This window comes from Cyprinodon variegatus, unplaced genomic scaffold, assembly GCF_000732505.1.
Source record: "Cyprinodon variegatus isolate N-32 unplaced genomic scaffold, C_variegatus-1.0 Scaffold1056, whole genome shotgun sequence".
Lineage (NCBI taxonomy): Eukaryota > Metazoa > Chordata > Actinopteri > Cyprinodontiformes > Cyprinodontidae > Cyprinodon > Cyprinodon variegatus.
In genome coordinates this window covers 117,817-128,558 of record NW_015151509.1, presented here as the reverse complement: position 1 = coordinate 128,558, position 10,742 = coordinate 117,817, and the positions used below count along the sequence as shown (strand labels likewise).

General features: G+C 39.9%; 2 protein-coding genes across 2 annotated transcripts in view; one reads left to right on the top strand and one right to left on the bottom strand.

Annotated features, from left to right (window-relative positions):
• Window positions 1–1,298: 1,298 nt before the first annotated feature.
• On the top strand, window positions 1,299–2,734 carry bcdin3d (BCDIN3 domain containing RNA methyltransfease). Its single transcript, XM_015399917.1, has 2 exons — window positions 1,299–1,508; window positions 2,042–2,734. The coding sequence occupies exons 1-2, from the start codon at window positions 1,302–1,304 to the stop codon at window positions 2,591–2,593; spliced, it is 759 nt and encodes a 252-aa protein (XP_015255403.1). The 5' UTR covers window positions 1,299–1,301; the 3' UTR covers window positions 2,594–2,734.
• Window positions 2,735–4,782: 2,048 nt separating this feature from the next.
• ppp4r1 (protein phosphatase 4 regulatory subunit 1) overlaps window positions 4,783–10,742 on the bottom strand; it is an 18,205-nt gene continuing 12,245 nt past the window's right edge. Inside the window, exons 15-20 of the mRNA XM_015399918.1 lie at window positions 10,215–10,376; window positions 10,021–10,121; window positions 9,805–9,925; window positions 9,516–9,650; window positions 6,696–6,837; window positions 4,783–6,597 (exon numbers count right to left, since the gene is read on the bottom strand). Of these exons, the coding sequence (XP_015255404.1) occupies window positions 6,452–6,597; window positions 6,696–6,837; window positions 9,516–9,650; window positions 9,805–9,925; window positions 10,021–10,121; window positions 10,215–10,376 (807 nt within the window). The 3' untranslated portion in view covers window positions 4,783–6,451. The remainder of the gene's footprint in view (window positions 6,598–6,695; window positions 6,838–9,515; window positions 9,651–9,804; window positions 9,926–10,020; window positions 10,122–10,214; window positions 10,377–10,742) is intronic.

Here is a 10,742-nt window from a genome sequence, read left to right as displayed (position 1 = left end):
TATATATATATATATATATATATATATATATATATATATAAATTCTTTTATTGAAGAATCAAAGTATTACAAGGCATATCAAGAAAAAATATACAAAGTTGTAAATTGAATATCTTAGGAAGCTAAGCAGAGTATGTATAATATAACAAATAGAATCATACAGAGAACCTATATACAAATAAAAAACAAAATTAACAGATCATAGAACAAAGTGATTAAAAGAAAAAACAAAAAAAGGTCTATTTAATTTTAAAATAAATTCGAATAATACAAAACTGAAATAAGTGAGAATTTAATAAATGACTATTTAGTTACATAAAATTTTGAGTTTAAATTTTTGTTTTTCAAAGAAAAGCAAACTGTCTCAGACAAAGTAAAGTACTTTGCTCATGAACAGTGAACCAACATACCTGCGAACAGCTGCAGAAGTCTACATTAACAATTTCTGAACAATATATATAAAAAAAACAGATTTGTTCCTAATTTGTCTTTTTCTCTCATGAGTTGAACAAATGTTTTTTTTTTAACCAATAAATTAGGATCTATTAACCCTTTACAATTGTAATCAACTGGCTATTAATATTTATAGAGTCAATCTTCAGATAATTTCATTGTTTTTATGTGACCTTCAGGAAAATTATATATATATATTTTTAGAATATCAATTTCTTTGATTGCATTTTTCGGTTAGACTTTCGACTCAACAACGATAAAAGTGACGCTGGAGATTTGTTTTCAAAATGATGTTGGCCTACCATTAAACATTTTTCAAAAATTAAATATGTTTGCCAAGTTTAATGACAAAAACTGTTAATCTACAAGAAACACAACGTATAACCATTTAAATAAGAATATTTATCAAATCTAACTAAAACTATGACAAAAGAAATGTTTTCTGTTGAACTTTTAAATCTAACCCTTGCATTCATCTTAACTTTAATACCCCCCAGTAGTCATATTGAGCACTAATAATTCAAGGGAAAATATGAAATCGAAATAAAAATGTATTATTTTTTTTTCTTAAAGTGAAAAGTCCAATTTTATCATTTGAACATTCCCTTTTTTATTTATATTTTTAATAACTGCACAAAGTAAGCTTTATTATATATAGCACAACGTGTGTTTTAAAAATAAAGATGAAAACCATTTAATCTTTAAGTATCGAATTACTCTGTTTAAAATAAAATATTATTAATAAATAATGTAACCACATTTTTCTCAGAATGCCCACAGTATGTGAGGAACCGACCTACCGTTACGATATTTCTACCCGGAATCTTTTATCAGACGCACACGTAACGATGGCAACATGTCCAAGTGATAAAGACCCCAATGAAGATCTAAAAGACCCCGGTGCTGCTCCTTACGGGAATTTTATTAACTATTACAGTTTTAATCCTCCAGAAAACCGCCTGAAGCTGATTCCAGAAACGCTCCTGCGGGATTTAGGTCACGGTGACGTGGAAGAGGAGCCAACGCTCATCCTGGACGTGGGGTGTAACTCAGGGGTGCGTGAGTCTGGACAACTTCCGGTTTCATGGTCGCCTTAAAAGCACATGGCGATGGTTGCTATAGTTGGGGGTATTTTATAGATAACATAAATGATGATTAAATGGAGTCAACGCAGTAATATCTCAGCTGAAAACATTTGCATGTTGTACTTCTACACTGTTTAGTGGGTTTATATTTATTTGGCTGCAAAATAGAACTGACTATGTATCATTTTCTAACAACCACAGCCTGCAGTTCAACAAAAACTCTCCTTGAAGAGTCTTTGAATAAAAACTGTTTTCTATATTATTTGATATTCATTTTCAGTCCATTTTTTAATAATCTGACATATTCAGATCAATGACCAAATTCTTTCAAATACCAACAGATGTACCATTGAAGGTTCTGCCACTTTAAGATCTATAATTCAATTTCCATTTAATGATATAGAGAAAATGAACATTAAATATCAAAGGAACCTGAACTGTAAGTGGGAAAATGTTTTATATTTATTAATTTAGTTTTTGTTTTGTCTCTGTGTGGACACCAGGAACTAAGTGTGGCCGTCTACAAGCATCTTGTACAGGATCCAGAGGAAAAGTCCCAGAGGAGCACAGTTCACCTTCTTGGCTTTGACTTGGATGGAGCTCTAATAGAGCGTGCAAAGCAGACCAACCCTCTGCAAAAGAACATCTCCTTCATGCAGCTGGACATCACTGAGGAAACTAAGCAGCTCCAGGACTACCTCAGTCAGCACCGGTGCTCCCACTTCCACCTGTGTCTGTGCCTGGCAGTCACCATGTGGGTCCACCTGAACCACGGAGACTCAGGCCTCCTGCAGCTGTTGTCTCGCCTGGCCTCCATCAGTCAGCACCTCCTGCTGGAGGCTCAGCCCTGGAAGTGTTACCGCTCCGCAGCCCGGCGCCTCAGGAAGCTGGGCCGCACCGACTTTGAGCACTTTAAGACTTTAAAGATCCAGGGTGACATTGCAGAACACGCCAGGGAGCACCTGGAGAGGCACTGTGGCATGGAGCTGATGAGGAGCTTTGGCAGCACCACATGGGACCGCAAGCTGCTGCTGTTCAGACGGAGACGAGCTTAAGAGACGCTTCAGGAGAGTCTGGAAAACAAAAATTAAATGTCTGATGAGTTTAATACTAAAGAGGATTTTCATTTTAATATTAAGGACGAGGTTTTAAATCAAACCTTCCTCAAAGCTTTACATAGAATACATGAAAGCTCCTGGTGTGTGTTTTCTAAAAATTATTAAGTATTTTTCTTTCTAAATTTTGATTCTGAAATTTGTTTAACTGCTCATTTTTTATTTATACAACAATAAATTCTTTAGTTTTTGAAAGTTGTCCTATATGTAGTTAAGTGTTATCTTTACTCTGTAGAGCCAAAGGATGAATGCTCTGCCAAAACACTGAAATTTATGTTGTTCAGAATAAACTACAATAATTTTATATCCTCCAATCTTCATTAATTTCAATAATTCATAGACCAGATTATGATCCACTCAGATTTATAGTTTATTTTAGGCTAGTTTATCAAATAACTCAAGCTGGCAAAAAAAAAAAAAAAAAGTAAAGTACTGCAGGCTGAAAGCAAAGATCTCTTGTCTAAAACATGTAGAACAATCAGAAATAAGCTGGAGCTCATTTTAAACAACATTTTGTTTGGTATACACTCTGTGTATACAAAATGATAAAAGTTGTGTAAGTGTTTTCGGGTGTTACACTATGAATAAAGTCTTCACATCCCTGCTGACATTTCCAGATTTGTGTTTATGTAACTAAAGGGGATTTAAGAATATTCTCCACCTTAAAGGTATAGTGGAGGATGTTTGCAATTTTTTGAAAAGACCCACCTTCTTCAATAAATAAAAAACAACAACCCTGTAACTGCTCCGGAGAGGGAACGACTATTAAAGGTGTGCGAGAGCATGCATGCTGTTTAAAAGTTGCTGTTTTCATTGTTTATACAAGCTTACTTACCAAAAGATGATTTGTCATTTTTCCACGTCAGACTCACAACCAGTAAGTGAAAATGCTCGTATGAAGGCCTTACATAATCATCAGAATGATTGACAATTAGGAGGACCAATTCATTTGATGATCCACGCGGAAAAATGATTGGGGAACCGTGACCTGGTGGTTCGGACATAAAGCTTAGAATCCTGAGGTTCTAAATTCAAACCCCACTCCCACAGTCTGCCACTCTGCGCAAGACCCTTTACCTCACACTGCTGCCAAAGGGGATGGGTTAAATACAGATGTAGATTTCTCTAATGTGAGATCAATAAAGTTCAGTTATTATTCAATTATTAAAAAGAACATCCTCCAGTAAACCTTAAAATGAAACATATATCCAGTGCAATTCAACAGGGTTATAAATAATATTTATATATACAAATATTGTGGCTGCGTGTCTGGGTTATAAGATGCAGGTTTACCCAAATTTAAACAGAAGGCATCACAAAGCCAGCCTCCTTTCAAAGGCCTCAGATAAATAAAGTCGTTTTTGTCAGTTTGCAACATTCTCAGAGCTTTCTAAGTATTGAAGCTGTTCTCATCAAAAATATCAGTGGATCTGTACTCTGATGCCTCAGATAAACACACAAGAGAGAGGAGAAAATAAGGCTGACTTTTCCAAGAACCAGACTTCCCTCCACAAATCTGTGACAAGACAAGTGATTAGGAAGGTTCTGCAGAGTCCTGGAGAACATTTCCATCATTCTTTGTAAAATATTCCAAAGAACTTTATATTTAATGATGTAATAAAACATAAAAATTTGCAAAGGTTGGATTAATAAATAAAAAAAATCAGCACAAGGAAAAATTCCTTTTTAAACTAAACGTCGTGTGAAGCTTTGTTCATCATTGTATAGCATTTTATAGCATTGTCATTGACAAACATCCTCATTAAAGAGCGCAGTAGGATCAGCATCTTCTCTGCTGGTGATTTAAAGACACAGTACGGAGCAAAACCTCCATCCCTCTGCTAGAGATGAAGGGGAAGCTTCACCTTCCAGATTAACGACAAAACTAATCAAATTTGCACATTTTTAGAATTATTTAATAATTTAGATTTCAGATAGGAGCTGATTAAAACATCTGAGTTAATCTGAGAGCTTTGCACATTAGACATCCTTGCATAAATACAATTATTTTTTGAGGTTTTACCAATCTTTGATGCTGCTCTGTCCCAACCAGATCCATCTATGTAAATAAAAAATAAAAAAACAGATAATCCATTTACCAATGAGGAAAAAAAGACACCCCACTATTTTCCATCAGTTTAATTACAGAATACTAAAAATAACATTACATAAAATGTCTTTTTAAAAGAAACCATTGAATATTACAAAGGTTGTAAATCTTGTAAAGTTAGGATATAAAATCTTTGAATTGTGGTGCATAATTGAAAAAGAAAATAAATTTCATAAAATGTATATATTAACTGTTCTACTACATATAAAAAAAAATGAGATGGGACACAAAATGCAGACAGACGAGATGAGTGGACACCGCCATTACTGCGGTGAGCTCTCCTTTCAAAGGAAGAAAGACCCGAGATGCACAGAAAAAAACCACAATCAGCGCTAGTTTTCAAATGATGCTCAATCAAGAAAAAAAAAAAAAGAGGGGAAACAATTTACAACAGAACAACTGAGCTCCAGACACTGCAAAAACAAAAAGTGACTTGGTGACTGCTCCCAATATTCACACACATCTCCACTAAACTGGCCTTGGTTCCATTTACATACTTTTTCTTTTTTCGAAGGTTCACACTGTACAGAAAATCGAAAAAAAAAATAATAAGAAACTTGGAGAAACCTCATATTCAATCATTTGACCAAAATAAGGAAACTTGATCAGTCTCTTAACACAGCCGGCGTTATTTTCTACTGAGCGACCATTCAGTCGGAAGTGAGACAGACGCTACATGAGGGGAAACATGCATCGTCCAACACTGTGCTTTCTGCTCTCTGACTGTGGAGCCACCGTGCATCACTTCATCGTGAGCCCTTGTGTGAATTTAACCGATTATCAAGAAAATTCGAGAAATCAAAGAATAAAAACCGGAGAACATTCAGAACCCGTTTCTCGTCGCAGCGGCCGATCGGATCAAAACGCGTTTCCGCCCTGTGGGACAGAAACTGCCTCATTAACAGGCACAGATACGCTTTAATCCAGCTGAGTGGTAGAATCACTGCTCTTACTGGGCAGCAGTTAGTGGTTTCTGTGTCCCATGAAGGGAGAGAGAGAGTGATATGAACGCAAGGGGAACAGATAACCAAGAGGAGCGCTCAGACAAAAAAAACGGACATCTGAGACGAGTGACCAGCAGAGCTGCCCGTTTCAGCTGGTCTGCTGCTGGGACAGCCGGAGGTCTCCAGCTGTCAGCTTCATAATGCTGTTCAGGTTCAGAAAAGTCCCCCTGAGTTAGTGCACAGAGCCCTGCAGGCCTCAGCCCGCTGGTCTGCTGAGAAAAAAACACATGAAGAAGAATTTAGAAGGAAAAAAAAAAAAGCATCTGAATCAGCTCAAGCTTGGAAATCACTTTGGAGGAGGTAAGCCCGGCTTAAGTTCATTAGTCTGTTTAAGGTGGGTGTTAATGTGGATGAGGGAGGGGGAAGGGGTCAGGCTTAAAGCAGCCACCCGAGTCCAGTTCATTGTTCCAAAAACTCTGAGAAGAAGGCTTGTTTTCATTTTCATGTGCGCTTGCTGCAGCCCAGCCAGAGACGGGCTTTGTGTCGTCTGAGAACCTTTTAGCTTTCTGAGTCTCAACCTGAACATCGGTCCTGATCTCCAACGGGTTCAGATCCGCCCTAAAGGCCAGTGGTTTGGGACCTGGTCGGGTGCTGGTGTCAAAGGTTACGGTGCGTCGGTCAGGCAGACAGGTAAGACAGGCAGATGGGCTGCGATGCAGTTTGAAGGAGGGAGGGCAGGGGGGGTTAGATCAAAGGAGCCGTGTCCATCAGGCCTTTGTTCGGGTCCTGGCTGGCGAAGAATCGGACGTCCCGGTCCTTGTCAGACTGCAGAGCCATGACGGTCTCTTCCAGCTCGTCGGCATAGGGACAGCCCGGCTCCTTAAAGTAAGCTGGACACAAAACACGGTTAGCAGGAAGTGGCGCTGATGAAGCACAGAGGTTCTACCTCCTTATTAGGAACAGTATAAATAAAAACAACGTCCCGTACCTTTCTCCATCACACTCTGCCTTAAAGCCTTGGCCACCAGAACGCGGACATTAGCCACCGGGTCAGAGGAGAGGCTGAGCAGGCTGGGCAGGAGGTGCTGGCTGAACTGATCCATGGGCATGCAGTCCTCCTCAACAATGGCCTTAAGGAAACAAAAACACGTCAAGCACCCAGGAAGGAATATTTATGCAGCAAAGATGTAACAAAAAAAAAAATCTAATCCAACAGGTCAATCAACAAATAACTTTCTACCACATTGTTGCCGCGTGAGCAAACAGGTGATGGTGAACGCATTCTCACCAGCCTGGGGTTTATGTAACGCTGACATGACATAAACTACCAATAAAAGACAGTTAAAGGTGCTGTAGGAGATCTTGGAAAAAAAGGTTCAAGTAAGCTATATTTTTGAACATACACAACACGCCTTCAGACCACTCCTCGAAACCACGCCTTCAAATCACATGAACACGCATTCTGTCTGCAGCGCGTCTGAGCAGCAGGAGCATCGCTGATGATGCAGAGCGCTATGATCACTCCTCTGAAACAGTTTATTAACGTTTAAATTAACTTAAAATACTAAAAAAAAAATAACAGCTCGCCATTATTGGTTCCGTCCCGATAGCGGAACCAATAAAGCGTTGTTGCAGCCGGGATATTTGGGAGATGCACCATTAACTTTTTGTCTGGAAAATATGAGCAAGTGTAAATGTAACGGAAATCTCCAGCCAAGAGTTTTCTCCATGGCTAAAACCAGGGAACATACATGAGGCACAGTGCGATGGAAATTAAGGCAGTGGAGTCACATGCGAAGCACGAAGCGTCAAAATCGAGTTACCGAGAAACAGCCGGTATTTCTCAGTTTTGTTCCACCCTTGTCTCTGCAACGCATCCACTTATCACCAAATCAAACATACTAAGAAAAATAGCTGCAAAAAAGACTTAGCACTGGTTATGTTGGGGCTTTAAAACTGATTTGTTTTGTTCCCTGCTAAAACAAAGTTTGTGAATTCAGTTAAATAATTGTTAAAATATATCTGTCATGTGTGTGTTTTTAGCTTTCTTCCTGTATGGGAAGCTTTTCAAAATTTGAAACATTAGTGCAGTGGTTTATGTTAAAATAAACCTTTTGGTAAAGTTGTTGCAAGCAGGTTTTTCTTGTGTTTCTTGTGAATTTGGTCTTTAATTTTTATTTCAAGAGGCATTAAAAAGTCTTAAAAAGTCTGGAATTTAACTTGCCTTATGCTGTAGGAACCCTGGTCTCCTTTCCATCTCCTCTTTCTTTCATCTTTTCTCTTTTTTCTTTTTCTTTTTTTTCTGCACTATTTACATTGCAGTGTCCATATAAACTGTAAAACTCCCTGCATAATTATAATAAAGCACTTTATATGCATGATTCAAGTGGAGCAATAATATGGCAATTGCCATGCTGCTAGTAAAATACTGATAGTAAAATCTGTTGGGCTCCTTTTGGCATCAAGACAATTATTCTTATTGCCACATTGCCAGACAGGACACTGTTAAAAAAACAAACAAAAAAAACCAAAATGCCAAAATCTGCCGGCAAAACATGTTCGCTTTTATTATCCTGGTGCCCGCAGTTTGGATTACGCAAGTGAAAGACGCCTTCCAGCCACCGCGGCAAACCGCGAGGAGGCGACCGGGTCAGAGGCCGCTGTTGAATGGGATTCCTAATGACAGCGCAGCGCCGGTGTACGGGGGTCTGTGCGGCTCAGACAGAAATAATATTTGAAGGCAGGATGGTAATCTGGATGAACTGACGATGTTTTCAGGTGAACTTTCTCATTTCAAAATAGATTCAAACTACTTTTTACCCACTGATCACAGCTAATATAGCTGCCATTGTTCCAGGCAAAGAAAGGATAGAGTAGCTCCACCCAACGAGCATCAGACCCACTTTATCCACCGCGCAGCCAGAGCAGCAACCGCGATTTTGGTCGACTACAGTGCAGCACGTTATCGAAACAGGGAGCCAGCGGAGGACGGAGCGACCAAACCTGCCTGCCTCACCAGTCCCCAGCCCCCGTCCTCCGGCTGAGGACGGGTGGCTCATGGCTCTCTGCTGAGGTCGTGAGAATGTGGCAACACGAACAGTGTATAAGGGAAAGAGAACCTGACACTAATAATTTCTTACGGACCAACACCACCACCTTGGGAATTTCACCCAAAGAATTAATTTTAAAGGCAAGGTACGCAGATCCGTTCTACCATAGAGAGAGTCAGCGGCCCAGCAGTCGACACCCATCTCTTCGGAAACCCAAATCGGGTCACCCTAGCAAAGATGCTTCAGCCGCACATCAGAACTAAACTTGTACAAATCAGAAATCCTCAAAAATGAAGCAGCACGCGCGTTTTTGCTGCTTTAGGTGTGAACGTAGCATAACAGTGGCTAGCTTCCAGCCATGGCGTCCTGCTCGAGCATTGGGGGGTCGATTCGTTCATGTGTCAGGGTACGCACACAGGGGGAGGGACAAGCAGACAGCCATGATTGACGTGTCAGGAACCAATCGTGTACAACGAACCGGGTTTTGTGATTGGTTGGAGTTAATCATTGATTTCTCACTGTAGTTGGGACCATTTCTTTCAGTTTCACTTTCTGATCTTCTATTTCACTGCTTTCTAAGTGGCTGTGGGGAGATTTTCAAGCCAGATGCGTCAGAAAAGATCTCCTACTGCACCTTTAATCTAAATGACAATGTATTAAATCTATTCATCTGTGTTTGAATCTAATTAGTTGAATATATGTGACTTTTTGTGTAAAAAGTTCCTGCTTCTGTGCATCAGGAGAAGAAATGTTCAGACCTGGCAGATGAAAGCAAACGCCTGCCTCCCCACCCATTTGGGACAGTGGCAGAACCTGACTGTGAGCTCGTTAATGAAGTTGAGACCCAGCTCGTCGGCTCCGCATGCATACAGCTTCTGGAGGATCTCCACGACCTGAGAGAAGGTGACAAATAAAACTGAGCATTCTAGGTACACTGAAAGATGGAAATGAATGGGAGTTTGAGTTAAAATAACACTATTGTAACATTTTCTTTTCCGTTAGCAGATTTTCCAAACTAGTTTTCAGAATCTAATGATGAGAGCTCACCAGTTTATAGGAGATCCATCTGACCTCTGACACTTTGTCAGAGCAAAGAGTGAGCGCTATCTGTCTGAGGTAGTCGTAGACGTCGTAGTGGCTGTACAACTCGATGATCAGGATCAGCTGCCTGGAGGGGAACAGGAAGTGAATACAGTTCATTTAAATGACTAAAACATGGATAAATAAATAAATAATGGTAATATTCAGAAAAAGCAAACTGACTCTGCCAGCTCATATCTGAATCTCCAGTTGCGACTGTTGTCGGTCACCATGAACTCCTGCAGCTGGTACAGATACTCCCTCCTCTTGTCTGCGTGCAGCAGCTGCAGAAAGAACCAGAAAAGCAAAAACCAGCTCAGCTATCGGCTGCTTCGTTCTCGCGTGGATCGTTTTGGTCGGAGGGATCCGGACCTCACCTTCAGAAAGTCATACAAGTGTTTGAGCACGCCGATGCGAACCTCGTCCAGGTCTTTGAGGAAACCGTTAAAGATGGGCACCAGGTCAGCAGCCGTCAGCTGATCGCCCAGAATGACTGCAAGCTCATGGATGGAGAACGCCAAAGTACGCCGCACCTTCCACTGAGAGACAGAAGGGAACAGCAGGCTTTAGGAACAGCTGGATGACAAAAATCAATGTCAATGTAATAATAAGAAACGCCAACTTGGCCGGATATATTAAGAAAAATAACAACAGTGCTTCTGTAAGAAATTCATGAAAAACACTGAGTAAAAGAAAAAAAAAAAAGATTTCTAACAACATAACTTTAGAGGCATTAATACGGAGCCCCTAAAAGGACATGGAGGGGGAAAAAAGAACTTTTGCGAGATCCCGCCAAAAAAGTTTCTTTTTTGCGAGATCCCTCAAAAGTTTCTTTTTTGCAAGATCCCGCAAAAGTTTCTTTTTTGCGAGATCCCTCAAAAGTTTCTTTTTTGCAAGATCCCGCA